Source organism: Nyctereutes procyonoides, unplaced genomic scaffold (assembly GCF_905146905.1).
Source record: "Nyctereutes procyonoides isolate TBG_1078 unplaced genomic scaffold, NYPRO_anot_genome, whole genome shotgun sequence".
Taxonomy (NCBI): Eukaryota; Metazoa; Chordata; class Mammalia; order Carnivora; family Canidae; genus Nyctereutes; species Nyctereutes procyonoides.
The window spans coordinates 6,020,766-6,043,826 of NW_026575126.1; the positions used below are offsets into that span (position 1 = coordinate 6,020,766).

The window sequence follows — 23,061 nt, forward strand, 5'->3', positions numbered from 1 at the left end:
GACACAGGCAGAGGGAGACGCAGGCTCCATGCAGGAAGCCTGACATGGGACTCGATCCCGGGGTCTCCAGGATCAGGCCCCTGGGAAGAAGGCAGGCGCTAAACCGCTGAGCCACCGAGGTGTCCCAACTTCTGGAATAATTATATTCATCAAGCATGAGTTGGTGAAAGATGAAAAAGAGTCGCAGAAACTAGGACTTGAAAGAATTCAGACTTTTACTATACGGAAGCTCAACACAGGCTGCTCAGAACAGAGCTCGTGCCAACTATCAATGTCAATCCATGTACACGGGGTAATCGAAAGCATTTTGACGGTGTCACTAGTGGAAAGTTCTTGACAGAATGAATCGAGAGTTGCATCATTTTAAAACCCTTTAATTTTAAGAGCTGCCGTGTAGTACCTAGCCCAGAGGAGACCGCGAACTGTCCGTCGCTAGCAGGCCGTCTGGCAATGCTGTGTTCTGAACGGCAGACCCCAAACACGAGGGGGCAGAAACAGGTGGAGACCTAAACCTAAGGTCGCCTAGAGCGGCGGGGCGGTCCCTGAGGGGGACACCCGTGCAGCGCGAGGACCCCCAGGAAGCAGCTGGCTCCTGCCTCCGTGCCTCCCAGCCGTCTCGCCACCAGATTTCCATCTGGGTCTTCACTCGCGCTGGGTATTTCTCAAGACGAGAAAGTGCAAAGACAAAGAAACCCAAAACAAAAACAAAAAACCCACCACCAAGAACAACAAAACAAGGTTGCCCAGCTCAGAGTTTTCCCCTCTGGAAAAACAAGGACCTTGGGGGGGGGGGCAACCTCGATGAGCTTCTTCACCTGAAAATGGCTCGCACCCCGGTGGCTGAGCTAGAGACGCAGCAAGCACTGAGCCCAGCCAACGGGCTTGGAGCTCCTACGTATAGCACAGACCACTCCCCCTCGCCCATCTCTTTTCTCCTTTCCAATCTCTTATCCGTTAAAAGTACTCGATTCCATAATTCCATAATCACTTTTGATTTTAAATAACAATACTTACAGGACTCGGATTATAAACACAAGACCTTGGCCTTAAAGAAGTCAGTACGGAGAATCATCTAAACAAAGTGTTACTATCAAATGCTGGTTTTTATTCATTCAACGTGTTGGTTTTTGAACCTTAACTGTAAGCGAGGCACTGTGCTAACCCCAGAGAACACAAAGGGCAAACAGAAAATGTCCCAGCCCTCTCCCAGCTCCTGTTCACTGTGCTCTCATTCTTGCACCCAGCTACACAAGATCTGACGCTCCTGTTCCACTTCCCGACTATTTATTTCTTCCTACCATTTCTTTCTTTCATTTCTTGCATCTACCTTTTTACCAACAGACATGATTATTATCCCCAAAGAACTGCAGCAGTAGTAAAAGCAAAACTACCGTGAAATAGGATGTGTCAAAATTATCTAACACATACATTTCCCGCCCCCCACCCCTACATTTTGACATCTGCTAAGCTTCGAGAAAAGAACAAAGGAAGGAGGAAATTCTTCCTTAATACTGGATTTAGAAACCCTGCTGCCTTGCCTAGGAGTACCATCCTGTCCTACTGAGCTTGTAAGGACATTAGGCACACCCTTGACAGCGCTGCCTCCTACTTTGTCCGTATTATTTCCCATTGAGCCTTTGCCACTATGATCGATCAGGCTCCAATCTGCACAAGCTGCCTTTGAAAACCCCCTCCACTACCCACAGGATCATTACCTGCTTCGTAATACATAAGGTGATATGTCAAAGGGGATAATAAAAAGATTAAAATAATACAACACACTAATTATCATCCTTAAACCCCTAATACCCGGTTTCTTCTAAAAAGCACGTTTTTGGATTTTTATTTTTTAAAGATTTTACTTATTTATTCATGAGACACACACAGAGAGGCAGAGCCACAGGCAGAGGGAGAAGTAGGCTCCCTGCAGGGGGAGCCTGATGCGGGACTCGATCCCAGGACCCCCCCCCCCCAATCACGCCCTGAACCGAAGGCAGACGCTCAACCGCTGAGCCACCCAGGTGCTCTAAAAAGCACACTTTTATCTCCACTGGCATAATTATTTTCACGACAGGTAGAAAAGCAGCCATTTAATTGTATGTAGAAATGGAAATAAAATCACCATCCATTTTATGGATGAGAAAACATTCCAAGAGGTTAAGAGAATCACCGGGTGGCACAGAAGCAGAACTAGAACCCAAGCCCTCTATCTTAAATGCTGGTAGGAGATTTTTTTTTTCCCCTTAGCGTACAATCCTTTTCATGTCACCCTTTGAAATGTTGGCATAAAGGACCCTTCGCTTCTTAAAAATATACTTTCTAATGATGGTAGTGAGGCAGGCTGTGCTAGAAATACGAAATTCAACTAACCTGCAGGTAGGATCACCTATTATATGATTAAGGTATCTGCTCAGAGTGTGAGATTTTTCACATGCCTCTAAGTTAGGAGGATCCACTAGTGATACCCAGGACATGATCCTATTCGGAAAACTAATCATTTCCTGATCTGTAAAATGGGGCCAGTACTCCCTAGCATAGGATTCTTGTGAAGATGAACTGCAACAGCACAGGGGGGAGCTTCACAGCACGCCCAGCAGGCTATAAGCTCCATTATTCAGACTAAACCATTTGCATGTCAGCAGGCCCCTCACCTTGCAACTAGTGTTTTTAAATAGATTTTTTTGTATTTGTCAGACATGAACTTTAAATTAGAGGACCTGGTTTTTAAGTTTTGGTTGTACTTTTGACCTATAAAAAGTTGCCAAGCATACTTTGGAAATCTGGGAAACACAGGACTTAAGAATTCCTCCTTAAACTGTGATTGTTTCTAGGTTCTGTTTCAATCTGTTCGGTTTAAATAAAAACTAAGGGGATAAGGAAAATGTCGGAAATTGTACTTTAGCACAGAATGAAAAAAATCAAGTCACAAAGCCAGAGCAGGGCACTTAGGAGAGAAGAATGTTAAGTAAAATTAAATAAGAATTTCTGGCAAGACATGAAAAAATAAGAACTTGGAAAGAGAATCATCGTTACCAAATGTGCTGCTGTTGCTGAATGCCTCACTGTTAACCTTTTTTGTTGTTGTTTTTATTAGCCTTAAGCCAGAAATGCAAAACAACAGCAAAAAACAAAACTTAAAAGTAGTCTAAGAAAAGTGTTCCCGGCTGTGCGGCTGGTGAGGTCACTTGTCTGGGCTGGATCTCGGGGCCCACCCGAGAGGGGGTGGCGGGTGGCCGAGGAAGGGCTGGGCCGGTGGTTCTAGAGCCCTCCGGGGTCCTGGATGGACGGCGGGGGGGGAGGGGGGGGGAGGGGGGCTGGGCCTGCAGCGCCCCAGGAGCCCGGGGGGGGGGGGGGGGGGCTGGGCGCTGAGCACGCTCGGGGCGCCGGGGCCGCAGAGGGACCCGCACAGTCCGAGGTCCCTGCTCACCGGGGGCTCCGCGAACGCCCAGTGAACACCCAGCTATACCTTTACGCCCTGTTTTGTGATTTTTTTTTTCTTTGTAAATTATTCGGGGCGGGGGGGGGTAAGGGAGTCAAAGAAACTTTCTCTCCAAAATTAGGACCGCAGCTCGGAAGGCAGGGGAGCTCGGGAGCCCCGCGGACGCAGGAGCCCTAGAGGGGAACCCGGGGGAGGGAGACGGGGCTGGGCGCCAGGGGGGCGGGGTGCGCTCCGAGCTGGGCACTGGGGGGGGCGGGGCTGGGCGCCAGGGGGAGCGGGGTGCGCTCCGAGCTGGGCACGGGGGGGGGGGGCGCGGGGCTGGGCGCCAGGGGGAGCGGGGTGCGCTCCGAGCTGGGCACTGGGGGGGGGGCGCGGGGCTGGGCGCCAGGGGGAGCGGGGTGCGCTCCGAGCTGGGCACTGGGGGGGGGGGCGCGGGGCTGGGCGCCAGGGGGAGCGGGGTGCGCTCCGAGCTGGGCACTGGGGGGGGGCGCGGGGCTGGGCGCCAGGGGGGCGGGGTGCGCTCCGAGCTGGGCACTGGGGGGGGGGGGGCGCGGGGCTGGGCGCCAGGGGGAGCGGGGTGCGCTCCGAGCTGGGCACTGGGGGGCGCGAGGCTGGGCGCCAGGGGGAGCGGGGTGCGCTCCGAGCTGGGCACTGGGAGGGGGCGCGGGGCTGGGCGCCAGGGGGAGCGGGGTGCGCTCCGAGCTGGGCACTGGGGGGGGGGGCGCGGGGCTGGGCGCCAGGGGGAGCGGGGTGCGCTCCGAGCTGGGCACTGGGGGGGGGGGCGCGGGGCTGGGCGCCAGGGGGAGCGGGGTGCGCTCCGAGCTGGGCACTGGGGGGGGGCGCGGGGCTGGGCGCCAGGGGGGCGGGGTGCGCTCCGAGCTGGGCACTGGGGGGGGGGGGCGCGGGGCTGGGCGCCAGGGGGAGCGGGGTGCGCTCCGAGCTGGGCACTGGGGGGCGCGAGGCTGGGCGCCAGGGGGAGCGGGGTGCGCTCCGAGCTGGGCACTGGGAGGGGGCGCGGGGCTGGGCGCCAGGGGGAGCGGGGTGCGCTCCGAGCTGGGCACTGGGGGGGGGGCGCGGGGCTGGGCGCCAGGGGGAGCGGGGTGCGCTCCGAGCTGGGCACTGGGGGGGGGGGCGCGGGGCTGGGCGCCAGGGGGAGCGGGGTGCGCTCCGAGCTGGGCACTGGGGGGGGGCGCGGGGCTGGGCGCCAGGGGGGCGGGGTGCGCTCCGAGCTGGGCACTGGGGGGGGCGCGGGGCTGGGCGCCAGGGGGATCGGGGTGCGCTCCGAGCTGGGCACGGGGGTGAGGACGGGCGCCAGGAGGGGGAGCGGGAGCCTGGGGTGCGGGGTGCGCTCGGAGCGGGGCACTGGGGGAGGGCACCGGGCCATGTGCCAGGAGGAGGCGCGGGCGCCTGGGGGGGGCGAGGTGCGCTCGGACCTGAACACTGGGGTGGGGGAGCTGGAGGGGTCGCGGGGGCGGGCGCCTGGGGGGGTCGGGGTGCGCTCGGAGCTGAGCACGGGGGTGAGGACGGGCGCCAGGAGGGGGAGCGGGAGCCTGGGGTGCGGGGTGCGCTCGGAGCGGGGCACTGGGGGAGGGCACCGGGCCGTGTGCCAGGAGGAGGCGCGGGCGCCTGGGGGGGGCGAGGTGCGCTCGGACCTGAACACTGGGGTGGGGGAGCTGGAGGGGTCGCGGGGGCGGGCGCCTGGGGGGATCGGGGTGCGCTCGGAGCTGAGCACGGGGGTGAGGACGGGCGTCAGGAGGGGGAGCGGGAGCCTGGGGGGCGGGGTGCGCTCGGAGCTGGGCACTGCGGGGGGGGACCTGGATGGGTCGCGGGGGGCGGGCGTCTGGGGGTAGCAGGGGGCGCTCGGAGCCGGGCATTGGGGGCGGGCGCCCGGGGGTGGGGGTCCGGGCGGGTGCGCTGCCGAGGAGACGGCCGAGCCCGGGGCCCGGCGGCGGGAGCAGGGCGCCTCCCGGTGGAGGCCGGGCTGGGAGGGCCTGGCGGCCGAGCAGCCTGCAGCCCCGCGGGGGCGCCCCCGGCCGGCAGCTGTCGCGGGCTCCGCGGGACACACGCGGGGCGGGCGCGTGACCGCAGCCGCGCTCGGCTGCTCCGGGGACGCGCGCAGGGCGCCCCCGCGGCCTCCACGGACGGGGACGTCCGCGCGGCACTTACCGGCTCCGGGGCGAGCTCCCGCCGGAGGGGGGACGGGCCTGGGTACTTAACCGGCCGGCCCCGCCTCGCCCGCGCCTGCCCCGCCCCCGGGGGCCCGGCGCCGCCCGGGGCGCGCGCCGACGAGGAGGTTTGGCCTTCCCGGCCGCCGCCGCCGCAACATGGCGGCCCCCAGGGAGCGGCCAGGGCCGCGGTCCGCGCCGAGCCTCCGAGGCCTCCCCGGCACGGACCGCGCTGCAGAATTCGGGAGATGGAAGGCGCAGTGTCTGGGCCGAGCGGACCTCAGCCGGAAGGGCAGCGTGGACGAGGGTGCGGCGGGACTCGTGCAGCTGCTGAACGGGCGCGAGCAGTACTTCACCACCAGCTCCTGCGCCGGGCGCATCGTCCTCCTGGACGGGGTGAGGCCCTGCGTCCCGGCGGCGGCCCCGGGCTGTGCTCCGCGGGGTGCTCCGGGCGCCTAGGGTGCAGCCCAGAGGTGGAGCCGGGCCGGTGCCCTGGGGACCGAACGTGCCCGCCAACCCCGGTGCTGGCTCATAAGCCGGGGTGAGGCGGCCCCTGCGCCCGACCAGCCCCCGGGGGGCGGCGACGCCGCATGCCCGGGGCTTTGGGGGCTGCCCCGCGAGGCGAGGCGCCTTCCTCCGCCGTGGCGCCGCGACCCCCGAACGGCTGCCCCCGGGAGCCGGCTGGAGGCGGGGCTGCGGCCTGGGGCTTGGGGGCGGGGCCTGGGCTTGGTGGGGGCGGAGCCTGGGAGCTGGAGGCGGGGCTGCGGCCTGGGCCTTGGGGGCGGGGCCTGGGGTTGGGGGCGGAGCCGGGGGCTGGAGGCGGGGCTGCGGCCTGGGACTTGGGGGGCGGGGCCTGGGGTTGGGGGCGGAGCCTGGGGGCTGGAGGCGGGACTGCGGCCTGGGGCGGGGGCCTGGGCGTGGCCGGGGGCCGGGGGCGGGGCTGGGTGCTGGGCGGGGTCGGGGGCCGGGGTCGGGGCCGCGCTGCCCCCAGCGGCCGGCTCCGTTAGTGCGGCGCCGGTCACTTACCTGCGGCCGCTGGGCGCTGGGGTGGGTCTGAGCCGGCGGCCGGGCCCCCAGGCTTTGCAGGGACGCTGCTTGGACTCCAGGCTAACTGTGGGACTTCCTGGCTCTGTGGCTTCGGGAGGGTCACCTGAACTCGGCCCCCTCCCTGTTGCGTGGACTGGGATCGTAGACCATCAGCTTCCTCGGGATTGCCGGGTACCTGGAGGCGCTTGGCGTCCCCCGGCCGTGTCCAGTGCGCTGCGGAAGTCACCTGCGTGTCAGCGTTAGGTCAGATTCAGCGCAGAGCATGAAAACACAGCACGCTCATAAACTCGCGTTCAGATTTAGATCATTTGCTGCCCCCCCCCAGCTTAGCAGGGCCTGTGTATATATATTTATTTATTTATTTATTTATTTATTTATTTTGAATATATATTATTTTTTAAAATATATATATATTTTTAAGATTTATTTATTTATTCGTAGAGACACAGAGAGAGGGAGAGAGAGGCAGAGACACAGGCAGAGGGAGAAGCAAGCTCCATGCAGAGAGCCCGACGTGGGACTCTATCAGGCCCCGGGCTGCAGGCCTGTATATTTTTATATGGCCCCCGCTGCATCCTAAGCCGTGGCACTAGCTGGGCTTGCTCTCTGCCTCCCCCTATTTCTACTGCCTTATTTTACCTGGATTTCTGTAGTGTTTTCCTAAGGCCACTCACCTACCTTCTCTGCCCCAAACCATGCTACATGCTGTTAACAGATTCACCTCCTTAAAGACAACTCTGTGCATGTCACTTACCTGTGCTGAAATCCTTTATTACATCAGAAAATCCAAACCCCTACTCTGATAGACCTTCCAACCCTTCTGCTGCTCTCTTATTTCCTACTTCTCCATGTTTATCCAATTACCCACATATTACTTTTTCCTCTTGTATTTAACCTGCCTTTGCCCTTATTCATATTTACTTTTCCTGAAATGTTCCCTGCCCCCCATCTCTGTGTATTTGATGTGACTCCCAAAACTCTCTCATGGAAACACAGGCAGACAGGCCCACTTGTCACGACTGCTTCTTCTGAACTGCCTTAGGATTTTTTGAGAACCTCCTTTCATGTTATGTATATTATTTGTCTTCACTTAGCCTTATTTCAGAAAGGATTTGCATCAACTTACAGAAAAGCAATACAAGAAGAAAAATTGAAAGTGGGAGAATCTGGATGAAGGAAGTATGGATAAGATGAAGCTATAGACAGCATTAGTTCCCAGACAGGCCCTCTAGGTTCTATAAATTTGCTAGAGGTGGGTTAGCATCAGATCAGAACAGATCAGTGCTCTAACATTTAGAGCAGCCAGCATAAGGTCCAATAAACGTCACAGAGGTCATTCAATGAAAGCAAACCAGTTATTTAGGACCAGCACAGCTCTTCCCCTTTCCAGAGCTAGACAGCCAAATCTCCTGTGAACTCATTGTAAAAAATAGTTACTTTGTAAAAATATAGGGATTTAAGAATAAGTGTGCTCTCCTACATCCTGTTTCCAGCCTCCCTGAGGGTAGGATCTGTTTATCCCCAGAGTCTAATAGAACTTTACAAATAAACTTTTTTTTCCAGTTAATAAACAAAAGATATGATGTGAAGGTAATTGGCTTCTTGAAGCTTTGACTTTGCAGCCCTAGCTCTGCCCTTTGGGACTCTATATAGTCTGGCCCAGATATTACAAATGTATGCCTTTAGAGACTAGAGACATAGGGTGTGAACAGCTCACTTGTCAGTAAAAAGTAATAGGTCCTCTGTGGGATTGGGACAATGCCTTCTTACAAAGGGAATTCCATGGTTTTTTGTTTTTAAATATTGTACAAGCCAAGGGGCGCCTGGGTGGCTCATTCAGTGGAGCATGTGACTTGATTTTGGATGAGGTCATGATCTTAGGGTCGTGGAGCCTGCCTAAGATTCTCTTTCCATCTCCCTCTGCCCTGTCCACCTCCCTACCCAGCTCTCGTGCTCTCTCCTCTCTCAATCTCTCTCTCTCTCTCTCTCTCTCTCTCTCACACACACACACACACACACACACACAAATATATATATATGTATACATATACATATATATAATGCAAGCCAAATAAAACAGAGTGCAACTCAGGGCCGCTAGCATACAACCCCTTACAAGAATCCCTTTTCTCCTGACAAAATCACAACCATATTTCAGAAAATACTAAGTTCTCATACCTTAAACTATTTTCTTTCTATCTCAAGTAATATGGTTCATTTTTGTTTTGGGTTAACTTTACCCAAAGCCTAGTGAATTGTTCTCAGTAATACTTAAAATTACCACTAATTAATTTAAGAAAGCTTACAATCATGCCAAACATTGTATTTATTATTTGTATAAATATTACATGATTAAATTACATTTTTTTTTTTTTATATTTCAGGGTATAAATGGTTTTGAAGTTCAAAAGCAAAACTGTTGCTGGCTACTGGTTACACACAAACCTTGCGTAAAGGATGACGTGGTAAGTTTTTATGTGTAAACTTAGAAATAAACTTGTAACTCATAATCACATTAAATACATTTGAAAAGACTAAGACATTCAAGGTGGATTTATGTGCATGATTACAATGACTGAAGATTAGAAAGCCTGAAGAGAATTATTACAGTGTTTTTTTTTATTTATAGGAGATAAAATATAAATATGTATATAAGCATTACTTATTGCTTAAGAAAACACATCCTCTTGGACATAGGGAGTGCATGGATGTTGGACACATATATAGATGGAAGATTTGACTTTCATTTCGACCATTCGATAACTCTGTAACCTGGAACAAATTATACAAGGAGAAAGGAGTTAGGAGAAAGGGATTAGTATATCTATATATTGCCAGCATACTCATAGAAATAAATTATGCATTACTTACCTGGATTGCTTCTTGTAAATCTTCCTATCTGTCCTGGGTTATTTAGTTTCAGAAATTAAAATCTTGAAATGAGTTCATGTAAGTCTGTATCATTCAGGCACTTTACCTGTTCAGGTGCTCAAATGTCTTAGGGTACTCACTCACTCTTCATCTCCTTCTGTGGGGACTGGTTCTTTCTGTGTAGTTGCCCTTGTCCTCTTCTGCTGCAGACAGTCTTTGTGGCAGGAAAGATAGCTGCCAGCAGCCCCAGCAGAAAAAGACTTCTTGCTGATAGTCAGATATCATTCCCAGAGGAGGCTGAGTCATCCTGCGTGGGTGAGATGTCTTCCCCCTGAGATCAGTAATTTTTGCCAGTAGAGTGGAATACTGTCCTTCCTCAGACCCAGGCACTTGGCATGTCTGCTATTATGATAGCAGGAGTCATGAGTGATAGGGTCACGATTGGCAGTCCCACCGGAATCAAATGGTATGAAGAAGAGAGAGGATACTGCCCAAGGATACGAGGTGGACAGAAATAACAACCGCCTCGTATAAATTCTAACTCAGACATACATGTGTCTCAAACTTCAATCTAGTAACAGAGCATTTAAACAGAACTTTCATATCATATTCCTTTATTTATTTTTTTAAGTAGGCTTTATGCCCCACATGGGGCTTGAACTCACGACCTCAGGATCGAGAGTCACGTCCTCTAGAGAATGAGCGAGCCCGACGCCCTCAGACCGTATTCCTTAATGAAAATCTGTTATGGAGTTACATAGAGCAGTAGTTTACTTTTCAAGGTATGGCTGGAAAGAAAGACACAAGAGGTTTATGGGAGAACGAGAAATCAGGTCTTTGAAAAGAATAAGCAGATTAATCAGTTTTTGGAGAACGAGGACTGAGAAAGCAGAACGAAAAGTTATTGCAGAAGAAGGATGCTGGATGATTCTGAGTGTTTCTGGGAAAAACTGAAGTTGCATATGGTAAAGGGTCACCAATGAAAAGGATCGTATATTGGTGTCTGATACCAATATTTTTCATTTGTTTAGATTGCGGCTCTGAAGAAAGCAAATGGAGATGCCATTTTGAAATTTGAACCACTTGTTCTTCATGTGCAGTGTCGACAGTTGCAGGATGCACAGATTCTGGTAAAATTGTATGATTATACTTGAATTTAGTATGTGGGTAGACTTGATTCTAAGCTTTAAATCTACCAAAAAAAATAATGTGATATTAGTTTTTTAGTTGACTATTTTTTTAATTTAATTATAGGTTTGGGGTGACATATGTTTCTGCAATTTGTAGAGCTAACCAGTTTATCTGATTAGCCAGATTATCAGAATTTAACCAGTTCATTTTCTTACAGCATTCAGTGGCAGTAGATTCTGGTTTCAGGAACTCTGGCATAACCGTGGGAAAGAGAGGAAAGACTATGTTGGTAAGATAACTTTTGACAAAAAACAATTCTTTGGGCATGAAGTGATTCATACTATTGAATAACTTCATTAGACTCCTCTGCTTCTAATCTCTCCCTCCTCAAATCTTCTTGCCATTCCCTTGCTCAGAAATCTTCAGTACCTTACTCTTTGCTACAGACAAGAATACGGAGTTCTTAGATTTGCATTTGAGCTCTTATTTTATAGAATCCTCCTCTGCTTACTTTCAGCCTGATTCCTAAATAGTCAAGACTCCATTTAATAAGCACCATGATATAGTGGAAAGAATCATAGGCAGGGGGTCTAAAGTCCTCTACACGGATACTGGCTGCACCACAGCCATGCTGTATGAACTTGGGGAAGCTCCTTAGCCCCTCAGGTCTGACTTTTCTTGGCCATATCAGGAGTCTGGCAAACTACTGCGCGGGGGCCAAGTCCACCACGGAAGGTCAAATCCCACTACTCTCACTTGGTAAATTACTATCACAGGTTGCTTTTGTGCTACGGTGGTAAAACCGAGCAGTTGTGACAGATAACATATGGCCGCAAAGTCAGAAACATTTACTATCTATCCTTTTACAAAAAAAGTTTGCCAGCCCTGGACTAGATGATCTTTAAAGCCCTTTCTAAGCCTCCAGCTGAGTCCTTTCCTGGCCAAGTCAGCGCCTAGTGATTTTGCCCTGTTCTGATCCGTGGTATTTACTATTTGTAATGGTATATGTTCTTTGCTTTTGACCTATTTCAGGTTTTCGCTGATGCTAGCTCCCTCGACTTTTCCTATTTTCTATTTGTTTTTTAACAAATCGCTCATTCCCCGTATAGAGATGGCTTACAAAAGGAGACACCTACAAAAAAGCGTACCTAAATAGAAAGTCAAAGCACACAGTACTGGTTTGTGTCCATCTCCTTCCCCTACACTCCATCTGGTTGCCCAAGCAAGAAAGAACCGTTCGTTCGCTTTCCATTCCTTTGCCTTCTACATTCAGTTAGTTACACGTCCTGTCACATCTGCCTCTAACTTCCTAACGCCCAGCTCCACCTTTCCTCTCCCTCTGTCCCTGCCTCTACTTAAGCCATCATGGTCCCTCCCCTCGGTCTTTACAGTGGTCTCCGACTGGTCTTCGGGCTACCCATCCTCTCCTTAGGTGCCCCTAAGCCAACACTATCCGAATCCCCCTTTTAGAAAAGTCAGGGTCTCCCTTTATTTCCCCTGGTATTCAAGGCCTTACCCAAACTATTTTCCATTTACCTTATTCATGCTCATCTCCTGCTAGCATACTTATGCTCCAGCCAGAGAGGAAACTATTAGTTATTTCCCAAATGTATCATGTTCTTTCATGTCTCCGTGACTATAGGTAAGTCATTTTCTGGCTGGAATGTCCCCTGACCCCATTCTTACATCGCACTTAAAAAAATCCTAACTCAAATGCTATCTTTCCCATAAAGCCGAGGCAAGAGTCCCAACTAGTTGTTCCTCTTCCACAGTTCCTTAGCCCGGCATCGGTGTATATATGTACATGTACGTGTCTATCTCTTTCCTGGCGTAGGACCTATGTTGTGATTCTTTGTTCACTTGTTTATTTCCTGTTTTAAAATGTTGGCTCTTAAAGGCAGGGATCATATTATATCTATCTTGTGTCTTCCCACCTCTCATAGGGCCTAGAACCCTGTAGATGCTCAGTAAAAGTCCACTGAAAGAAGTTGTATCTCTCCTAATAGTTTTCATTGCTGGTTCTCAACCTGTTTGCACTGATTGGATTTACTTGGAACACATTGACTGTTTCAGGAACAGGTTCACTAAGATGAGCGACCCTAAAGCATGGAGAAAGCAGCCACGTCGTGAGATAGAACAGGCACGGCTTATTCTTACAGCCACACACTCTGCTCAGGCAGCAGTGAGTGGCTCTTCCGCAGCCAGTCCCCTTCGATTTTCCCTTGAAGCTTTTGTTGAGCTTGCATTTATTTCTTCTCTTTAACTAGTGTATTGAAGCTTTCTAGGCTTTAGTGAGACTGAAACTCAAACAGTGATGGGATTTTTGGATATTATCTGCTTCTCTGAAAGACAATGTGTAGAACGACTTTCTTAAGAAATAACTTCATGTGATGGGAAACCCTAATCTTCAGTTCCGCTGTGTCTAGCTAAAGGATATTAAAGCGTCAAATCCTGTAATAGAACCAAACTATGTTTAAACACAGCCCTGACTGGGACTTGTCTGTAGTTATCTTCAGTGCCTCTAGTACATAAGTGATCATATCTAAGTTGTTTGTTCCCTGTAGGCTGTCCGGAGCACCCATGGCTTAGAAGTTCCATTAAGCCATAAGGGAAAACTGATGGTGACCGAGGAATATATCGACTTCCTGTTAAAGGTAGCAAATCAAAAGATGGAGGAAAACAAGAAGAGGATTGAAAGGTATATTAATTGGATATTTCTTCTTACTCTTATCTCTCTAGGTCATCTTTGAAAATATCGATACACGCCGTCTTCAGCTTATACTCCCAACTGCTTTTGTATTTGTAGTCTTATCACAGATAATAAAAAAAAATGATCAAAGTAATAGATGAGAGTAGCCCAGACTGTAACGGGTACTACATGGCGTGTAAAGGGGAAGCGCCGTGGAGGATAGCGGGGACAGGACTGCCGGCAGCCGGCCTAAAGGGGAGAAACCTAATCCCTCCGGTAAGAGAGCCCAACGGCGGTGACAGGGACCGTAACCGATCAAGTTGAAGGCAGCCAGGAAGCGGTGCAGTCCCCCCTGGATGTGATCTACCGGGCAGTATCAAGGATCTCCTTTTGGGGAGAGCAACCTGGTTAATTTTAGCGTAATCAATATTTTACATATGCGGCTGGCTCGTACGGACTGGATCTAGAATTGCCGTAATTGTCCCAGGAGGAAGGATCGTGGCTCTCAATTCACATCTCTCTACTTCTCTTCTTCTTTAATTTTACCTCCTCTCACATTACTTTCTTTTCAACTTTTTCATAAAAATAAGAGTTTTTGACATAAAGAAGTGACTGTAGTGTTGCCTTTCTTATATGAAAGCGAGGCCAGCAATCTACCATCAGCAAGACGTGTGCCCCCGAGTTCTTCAAGGAGTAACGGCCGACGTGTTGTCATTTCCCCTTCTCCCCATCCCCTTGCCTACCTCACAACCAGTCAGTCACTGCCCAAGTAATTCTTAAATCGTTCTCTTCCCATCCGTACTTGTCACACTCTTTATTCCACACCTGCAATAGCCTTGTTACCTGTCTCATAATAGAAGGTTTCTAGCGTGTCTCTGCCACGCCATACTCTGTATCACCATCCGAATCCTGTCTGTAAAGTGCGGAGAAATCCTATTATTTAACTTGCCTGCTTAAAATCCTTTAATACCTACTTTTTTTTTTTTTTTTTTTTTTTTTTTTTTTTTTGAGGTAGCTAAGGCTATCAGCGCCAGTGGTAGCAGTATACGATGGTGGGAAGAGGTATACCACTTGGTGAATCAGGAAGCTGGTGACTGTAGGAGAAGCTTGTGTTGGGACGGCTCCCGTAGCTCTGTCTAGAACCCAGGGAGAAAGTGGTCTAAATGTGGTGTGTCTCACTCACACTGGAAAGGCAGGAATGGGAGACCCAAAGGTCTGATGTGACACTGTTGGTCCAAACACATTTAAAATCAATAGGCCTGGGAGTGTGTGGCCTTAGCTAGCTGGCTGTATATCTTTCCCTAATTCAGTCCATTACCACATAGTGGTTTTAGTTTTAGTTATTTAGAATAAATAATATTAAAGTGTTTACTGTGTGCAAGGGTGTTGAAGTTCATACGACTACAGGTCATCAGTACTGTTGTCTTCTGTAACACTAAAACTGAAATGGTCTGTTTGAATTGTTAATTGAACGAGTGTTGTTATGTAGGAAACTACATTGTTCATGATGAGTGCCAAAAACTGTCCTGAAGGCAGCTAAACTTTGACGTGGTCTTTGAATACTTTTAATAAATTTATTTTGATAAATTTAAAAAAAAAAAAAAAACTCAGTCAAACTCAGTTCTGCTCCACATTCAGGAGCAGAACTGAGTTTGACTCCAGCTTCCACCACAACTTACTCAACTCTCTTGATGGCACTTTTCTTCTCTTTAACTTGGGAGATGTACATATCTTAAATAACAACTTTAGTATACATTAAACAGCATCTACCTAATGACTGGCCCTATCCCTGTCACGTCATGGATTCTCAGGGTATTCTCAGGGTAGGGTAGCTCTTTTCCTCCTCTGTCGGCACATACAGAAAATAAACCTGTGATCACGTCGGTACCACCGTCCGGGCTCTCTTAACGGGGACCTCTCATTTCAACCACAGAATTCACAAAATTATTCAAGTGACTGTTTCTCAGTTCTTTCAACAATGGTACACATCTTCCATTCTAGATACATGGGAGAGACGTTAACTCATTATATACATTGGATTTCTTAGGGCATGAGAGCTTAATTTTCCAGTAGGAAGGACCCTGGTTGAAAACCGTTGTGGTGGGATCCCTGGGTGGCGCAGCGATTTGGCGCCTGCCTTTGGCCCGGGGCGCGATCCTGGAGACGCGGGATCGAATCCCACGTCGGGCTCCCGGTGCATGGAGCCTGCTTCTCCCTCTGCCTATGTCTCTGCCTCTCTCTCTCTCTCTCTCTGTGACTATCATAAATAAATAAAAATTAAAAAATAAATAAATAAATAAATAAACTAAATAAAATAAATAAAATAAATAAAATAAAATAAATAAAATAAATAAAATAAAATAAAATGAAAACCGCTGTGGGGTGACCTGGCTACAAGGTGCTTTGAGCAAACATTCTGAATGAAGTGACTATATCCAGTAAGTGCTGAGGAGCACCCAGCCGCTTCACCAGACTACAGAGTCTGAACTACATGTAGGTACTTACAGTAACATTCCACAAGTTGACTACATTTCTTAGACTGTATTCCAGTGAGGCTCTTAGACTGTATTCCAGTGAGGCTAAAATATAGGAAGTAACAAATCAGTTTCTCTGTTTCCTTACTTGAATTTCAACAAGATTATAAATATAGCCGAAGAGCAACTAACTATACACCTGGTGAAGTTAATTGAGCCACGTTCACTAACTATAAAATCAAATTATACTTTAAATCCATTGACTCAAAAATATGTTTTGAGATTATAGTGTGCATGCTGCTATCAAGAGAGCCATGCTCATCATATAAAATCAGGGAAAAATTAAAGAAGGGTAAAAAGTGTCTTAAGATACTGATTAGAAGATTACATGTGAATTCAGAAAGGGGGAACAAATTAGAAAGCTCCCCTGGGAACAGCTGTACTTTCAACCAAATGCAGAAAAAAAGTTACCCTTCTGATGTGGAAAAGTGAAAAAATAAACATTGGAGGTGATAAGTTCTGCAGTCAGACCTTGAGTACTAAAAATGGGTTCGTCATAGGACCAAAGTTTCACAATTCAAATAACTATGGTAGAATTTTTAACATTTTTTTTAATGATAGTCACAGAGAGAGAGAGAGAGAGAGAGAGGGGCAGAGACATAGGCAGAGGGAGAAGCAGACTCCATGCACCGGGAGCCCGACGTGGGATTCGATCCCAGGTCTCCAGGATCGTGCCCTGGGCCAAAGGCAGGCGCTAAACCGCTGCACCACCCAGGGATCCCCTATGGTAGAATTTTTAAAAGTCAAATCCTAATGAGTCACATTTCAGCAATAAGAAATGATCTAGGGGCAGCCTGGGTGGCTCAGGGGTTTAGCACCACCTTCAGCCCAGGGCATGATCCTGGAGACCCGGGATCAAGTCCCACGTCGGGCTCCCTGCATGGAGCCTGCTTCTCCCTGCCTGTGTCTCTGCCTCTCTCTCTCTCTCTCTCTCTCTCTCTCTCTCTCTCTCTCTCTCTCTTTGTCTCTCATGAATAAATAAATAAAATCTTTAAAAAAAATGAAATGATCTAGAAACATAAAAACCAGAGTTAAATGGTAAAATGTTCTTAATATAAAAAAGGTCTTGTTTCTGTAAAACAATTCCCAAAGCCACTTGTTAGTGGGAAGAGTAAAATAAATTTATATATAATGATTTCCAGGTAAAAAATACGAAAGTTTGGAGATCTATTTACCAATTATAAGAAGGAGGCTATCTTTGGACCTGTTAATAAGAGATCAGGACTGACTTGGGTCAGATGAAACCACACATTTGACTATGAGCAAAATGAAATTAGCCATGTTCTGTGGTTCTGTGTTCCTCTCTTCACTAACTTGTAGTAAGAAAATGCTAAGAGTAAAGGGGCTGAATCAACTGGCATATAATACTGTTGGTAAAGCAAATTGGACAGAAGAAGTAAATGAACCTGTTTCCAATGGTTGGTTGGTTTTTATTAAACTCTTCTTATTTTTTATGGTAAAATATATATGACATAAAATTGGCCATTTTAACCATATATTTCAATAGCATTATGTACACTCACATGTAATGCAGCCCCCACCATCGCCACTGTCCATCTTGAGAACCTTTTTGTCATCCAGACTCCCAGCCTCTGGCAACCACTATTCTATCTTCTGCTACTATGAAGTGGTCTGCTCTAGGTCCCTCAGGTAAGTGCAATCATACCATACTTGCCCTTTCGTGTCGGCGTATTTCACTTGTGTACCATCTTCAGAGTGTATCCATGCTGTAGCAAGTGTCACAATTCTTTTTAAGGCTAAATAATACTCCATTGTATTTATATACCACATTTTATTTATCTATTCACTCATCAATGGACATTTGGGATTTCTCCATCTTTAAGTCATTGTGACTAATGCTGCCATGAACATATGTGTACAAATGTCTGAGTCCTGCTTTCCATTCTTTTGGGCATATACCCAGAAGTGGAATTGCCAGGTCGTATGGTAGCTCTGTGTTTAATTCTTTGAAGGACTGCCATGTGGTTTTATATTCCCACCAGCAACGCACATGGGTCCCCTTTTCTCAGCACCTTTGCCAACGCTTGTTTCTTGGGTTTTTTTTGTTTTTTTTTTTTTTTTTTTTTTTTGAGGATTGCTATCCTGACAGGTGTGAGATGGTACCTCTGTGGTTCTGATTTGTGTTTCCTTGATGGTTCATGACATGGAGCATTTTTTCATACACCTGTGGGGAGGTATATGAAACTCTATCACTTTGCTGCTTTCCTTCCTGCTTGTGGTAGCTTCCTCCTTAGCTTCCTTCTGGATTCTCCTTATGATTCTGTCTCTTGGTTAATTATTGTTCTCTAAGGTACCGTTCCTTGGCCCATTGCTTCAGCTACCTCCCCACATAGCAATAGGTCTTCCAAATCTCTCTCAAGTCCTGAGCCTACATATCCAATAACTTTTTGAACATATCTAATTAGAATACTCATCAGCCTTTCCTGATTAGCTTTCTTGTCCTAGTCTCAACCCTATCTCCATTTCCTTGGTTCAGATTCTTATTGTCAGTATCGTTACAGTTTATATTCCTCAGTGCAAAACAGAAATATGAACCACATTGAATTACATTAATTGTATGTATATCCTTTTTATTCCTACTGCAGTGTGCTCACATTGAAAATAGGACTGACTTCTCCCTGCCACCAACCATACACATTCACGCTTTAAGTGTTTCTTGTCCCAAAACCTAACCTAGTGTCCAGCTCATAGTAGAGAACTAGTACTTGTTTATTGAATTAATAATAAACCATAAAGGGACTTAGAAGCTAACCCATTGAGTTGAGTTCCCCAAAGTCAATGACACTTTCTTATTTATCATTTTCTGAGTGGCTAGCATGAGAATAGTGCTTAATAAATAAATGTTCGCTACATTTGGTAACTGGCTTTTTCCATCAATAGTGCTACTTGCAAGGCTTCAAAGTAGATTATTCCGGAGGACGTGTAAGACGACTTTGAGATAAGAGCGAATGGGTGTAGGCTTTTGCGCCATAGTCCAGGTGAGAAGGAACAGGAACTTGAATAGCAAGATGAATGGGACTGATAGTGCAGAATGTAAACCGGACATGGGGACAGCCTGGAAATGGAGGTAGAAAGTAGGAGGGGGCAAGGATAACAGATGTCTTAGACTCCTCGTAGTCACTAGTCTTATTTTTAACAACGGAACTAAAGCAGGTAAATAATAAGTCACACATTTCCCTATGTATTTAAGATCAAAGAAATAAATAATATAAAGTGAAAACGCATACTTTATTTTTGTACAGTTCCCCTTGGATATTTAGTCCCCTCATTTTTTTCCTCTCCCCTACCTTGCCAGCTTCCGCCCATCATTGCAATTCAGCCCCAGCATTGGGTTGTTTTCCAAGGAGCATTTCATGATCTCACTGGAAGCAGGGTTCCCCCAGGGGGCGGGCCCCAACTTTGTCTGGTCTTTCTCAGGGCATGCTGAATGTGTCTTTACAGTTCTGCAGCTCCCATTAAATACTGAGCCTGAGGTCACGACCAGGTCTTTTACCTCTCTTTCCACCGCCTGGCACAGGCTCTGTCACATACCTGTTTTTTAATAAAAATGCTAGAGTTTAGTCAAGGTAAAATCTAAATACGTATATATGAAAATAGCCTTATTTGTTATTTGTGAATAATGGAAGCCTAAAAGGGTATTTAATTGTGCCTAGATCTCATTATTTTTATGTTCCTATTTCAGAAATCAGAGAAATATCATATATTATTGCAAGTGGTCCTCTAACTGACCTGAAAAACAAGAATTCATTTTCCTAGGGCTGCTCTAAAAAGTTCTGTCTGGAAGAGAATGAAGTACAAGTTGCCCTGGGGCATGATGCTCTTGACTGCAGAAGTAGAGAAACTGAAGACAATTTGATTTTCTTTGGGGTTGGGGAAGACCATTGCCTGTGCATACCTTTCTTTTTATATTCTGAGTTCTTTTTGTTGCCTGTGAGAGCTGAGAAAATCGCACTTTAAGAATTGGGCTTTAGAATTCATGGAGAGCATGTAATTGCAAAACAAATGTCTGACTTCTTGAGAAAGATAGTTTTGCAAAGAACCTTTTAAAAATTCCCTTTAAAAAGGACAAGGAAAAAGTATTTGAAGGAATTATTCTTGGCCTTCAGACAACAGGGTCTTTGTTCCATTTTACCAGTTGTTTTTGGGTACCCCAAAGATGTAGCTTTGAACTCTTAGGTTCTTTAGTGGAAGATTAAAGTAAGGCACCTATTCCTCTTTAATTACTTTTTTAATGTGATTGACAAAATACTTTACATGAGCTATTAATTCTCTGTGGTCATAAAAGAGCAATTTAATCTTTAATTTCCTAGGAATAAAGTATAATCCAGAAAAAAGACTTGGTTATCTGAGTCTAAAGTTCAGGGTTGGGAGGGGGACGGTAGGAAATGAAGTTGCACATCACAGATGGCCTCTTATGAGGTCAAATAGGGGCGCTTCACAGCATTTGATGGCATGAATTTTTGGACTTAGCTGTTTTACGTAAGTCATGCTACTGGGTCATTTTGTTGATACTCCAAACAGGCAGTGTGCAAGATGAAAGAAAGCCAGTCATTGACATCACCTGGGATGATGGTAGGATGATCTTTCTCTGGAGAGAAAGATCATGCCAAGTGTAGGGGTTTCCATGAATGTACGAGAATGAACAAAATATTGGTAGATGGCATGAGGGGCAGCTAAAGGAGTTCGGTCTGGCGAAGCCTTGGTGAGCCAGCTAAATTCTGACATCTCAACTCTGCATCAAGTGGGATACAGAAAAATAAGCATCTCCACTTGAGAGGAATGCAGAGCAGATGGTGTCTCTGTGGGGGAACCAGGTTTCAGTTAAGTGAGGATGGGGCGGTGTGCATTAAATTAAAAGGTTGTTACCACAGAACAGGATCTAAGAAGTCACCAATCAGTATTTTTCAAAGCCTTTTGCTGTGCCTCCTACTATTATGTTTATCCTCATATTGTTACTTCCCCCTTGAGATTCATTTATTCACCGAGAAAATGTCTGTTGAGCACCTAGTATGTGCCAAGCACGGTGCTGGGTATCAAGGTATACATGAGTGGTGAGTCCTTGAAATATGGACAGGATATGTTGTGATCAGGTCAGGTGTGCATTAGAATTGTGTGGAATATTTGGAAGCAGATGAATATCTTGGGGTTTTTTTTAGGGGAGTTTCAGAGTCTTTACAAGTAGAACTTAGCCTGGTTATTGAATTAAAGAAGAAAATTGGTCCAAACAGCAACCTATTCAGTAGGTGTCAAAAATTCTGTGACACTTTGCCATTATAATAGAATATACGGGCATGATGAGATCCTCACAGTGGCAAGGGAGGTCTCAGTGTCTGGATGACTAGGGGATCTAGGATATGATATCCATACTCACCTTTTTGTTCAGTGGTTATTTATTCACTTTTACCGAGTGTGTCAGCATTGTACTACTTGCTAAGGATATCTTTTTTTTTAAGTTTATTTTATGATAAAAGATGTTTTCAATAAATACTAAATTTGATAAAACAATGTATAAGTATAATAATTCTGTAAAAGTAAGTATGTGAGTACATGTATAAATACATTAATTCAGAATACATTGATAAATTAGAAAGAATAAAAATACTGAGAGGTTATTTCTCGGTAGTTCTGTAGAGGTAGTCCGTATTTGTAACCTCATATTTTTGCTGAATTCTCTAAAGTGAGATTTTATTACGTTTATGATTTTTTTTTTTATTTATGATAGTCACAGAGAGAGAGAGAGAGAGAGAGAGAGAGAGAGAGAGGCAGAGACACAGGCAGAGGGAGAAGCAGGCTCCATGCACCGGGAGCCCGACGTGGGATTCGATCCCAGGTCTCCAGGATCGCGCCCTGGGCCAAAGGCAGGCGCCAAACCGCTGCGCCACCCAGGGATCCCACGTTTATGATTTTTTATAAAGAAAAATAATTTCTCTATTTTTACCGTTTTGTTTGACTCCTACATCTGGAATAGAATTTGAGAGATAGATTACAGATTGTCAAGAGATGTTTCCAACCCAATTTTCATCAGTGTTCTCGAAGAACTGAAAACACATTTCCTTAAATGATCATATAAAAGCAAGAAGCATATTATTTCTCCAATTCAGTTGATATTTTAAGATTTATATGAAACACTATCAAATTTATATAATTTATAACCTCTGGATGTATTTCAGTCCTTCTGTTTGAAAACACAGATATGACAGTAGTACTTATCTCTCTGCAGGTTTTACAACTGCCTACAACATGCTTTGGAAAAAGAAACTATTACTAACTCACATGCAAACGAGAAAATCAAAGATAAAAATAATTCATCATATACTCATAAGAAGAAGAGAAACACAGAAGCAGCATGTGGCAAATGTATTACTGAAGAAAACGCTAAAGAATGTGAAAATGATGATGACCCAGGAATGAGTGTTACCATCTTCCCTGAAGATTACTAAGATTCGGTCTTGGTAGAATAATGTGTCTAATAGACATTACAGAGCTGCTCTTTATAAGAGTACTTTAGTTTCTTGAGTGTATGAGCCACTCAGAAAACCAAGATTTCTTCTCTCTGTATATTTTAGAGAAATCCTGAACTTTTAAAAGTGACTGTATAATATTTGCTCATTAGATACCATCTGTTTTAGTCACATAGAGATTCATTGCAAAAATAAAATGGACTTCTTAATGCCTCTCTCTTTTCAGTTTCAACTTCTACTTCTGCAAAACAAAATTGTAATACTCTTTCAAGGGAACCTTGACATTGGAAATGTTTGAGTAAAAATCATCACAACACTTAATTTCGTTTTTCACTTTGAAATCTCCAGCCTTTAAAAGGGGATGAGTTTGCTTTTTGTTGCCGTGACGTTCGGTAAGAAGACCTTCCCTTTTTTTTGACCTTGTGGAGAAAACAACTGATAACGCTTTTTGTTCAGGACAAAATACGTGAACCTTCTTTTCTCGTTATTTCTCACAAACCAGAGCTTGCCACTGGCACAGTCCCTGCCACACAGGTAGGCCTGGTATTTCACTAAGCCTGGTCAGAAATGGTGACTTAAGACCTGGGAATCTTTATAGCCTCCTTATATACTTTTTTGCAAAATTTCAAGGACTTGAGTTCTTAACAGCTGCATAGAAATTGGGAGGCAGGGGTGGTCCTTGAACAAATCACAGAATTTTCAA

General features: G+C 46.9%; 3 protein-coding genes across 4 annotated transcripts in view; 1 reads left to right on the forward strand and 2 right to left on the reverse strand.

The window, feature by feature from the left end:
* The window catches only part of CRYZ (crystallin zeta), a 27,125-nt gene extending 21,411 nt beyond the window's left edge, over positions 1-5,714 (reverse strand). Inside the window, exon 1 of the mRNA XM_055340236.1 lies at positions 5,606-5,714. The gene's annotated coding sequence lies outside the window, so the exon portion shown is untranslated. The remainder of the gene's footprint in view (positions 1-5,605) is intronic.
* Positions 3,534-5,765, reverse strand: LOC129519332 (basic proline-rich protein-like). The gene is made up of 2 exons (XM_055339753.1): positions 5,657-5,765; positions 3,534-5,572 (listed from the first exon to the last, which is right to left on the reverse strand). The coding sequence occupies exons 1-2, from the start codon at positions 5,763-5,765 to the stop codon at positions 3,534-3,536; spliced, it is 2,148 nt and encodes a 715-aa protein (XP_055195728.1).
* TYW3 (tRNA-yW synthesizing protein 3 homolog) lies at positions 5,733-22,571 on the forward strand. Of its 2 annotated transcripts, XM_055340237.1 has the most exons (7): positions 5,733-6,000; positions 7,093-7,194; positions 9,036-9,116; positions 10,554-10,652; positions 10,871-10,942; positions 13,218-13,351; positions 22,118-22,571. In XM_055340237.1, exons 1-7 carry the CDS (start codon positions 5,764-5,766, stop codon positions 22,335-22,337), a joined length of 945 nt encoding a protein of 314 aa, XP_055196212.1. In that variant the 5' UTR covers positions 5,733-5,763; the 3' UTR covers positions 22,338-22,571. The 2 variants fall into 2 exon arrangements, with proteins under 2 accessions (XP_055196212.1, XP_055196213.1); XM_055340238.1 differs by lacking the exon at positions 7,093-7,194.
* Positions 22,572-23,061: the final 490 nt, after the last annotated feature.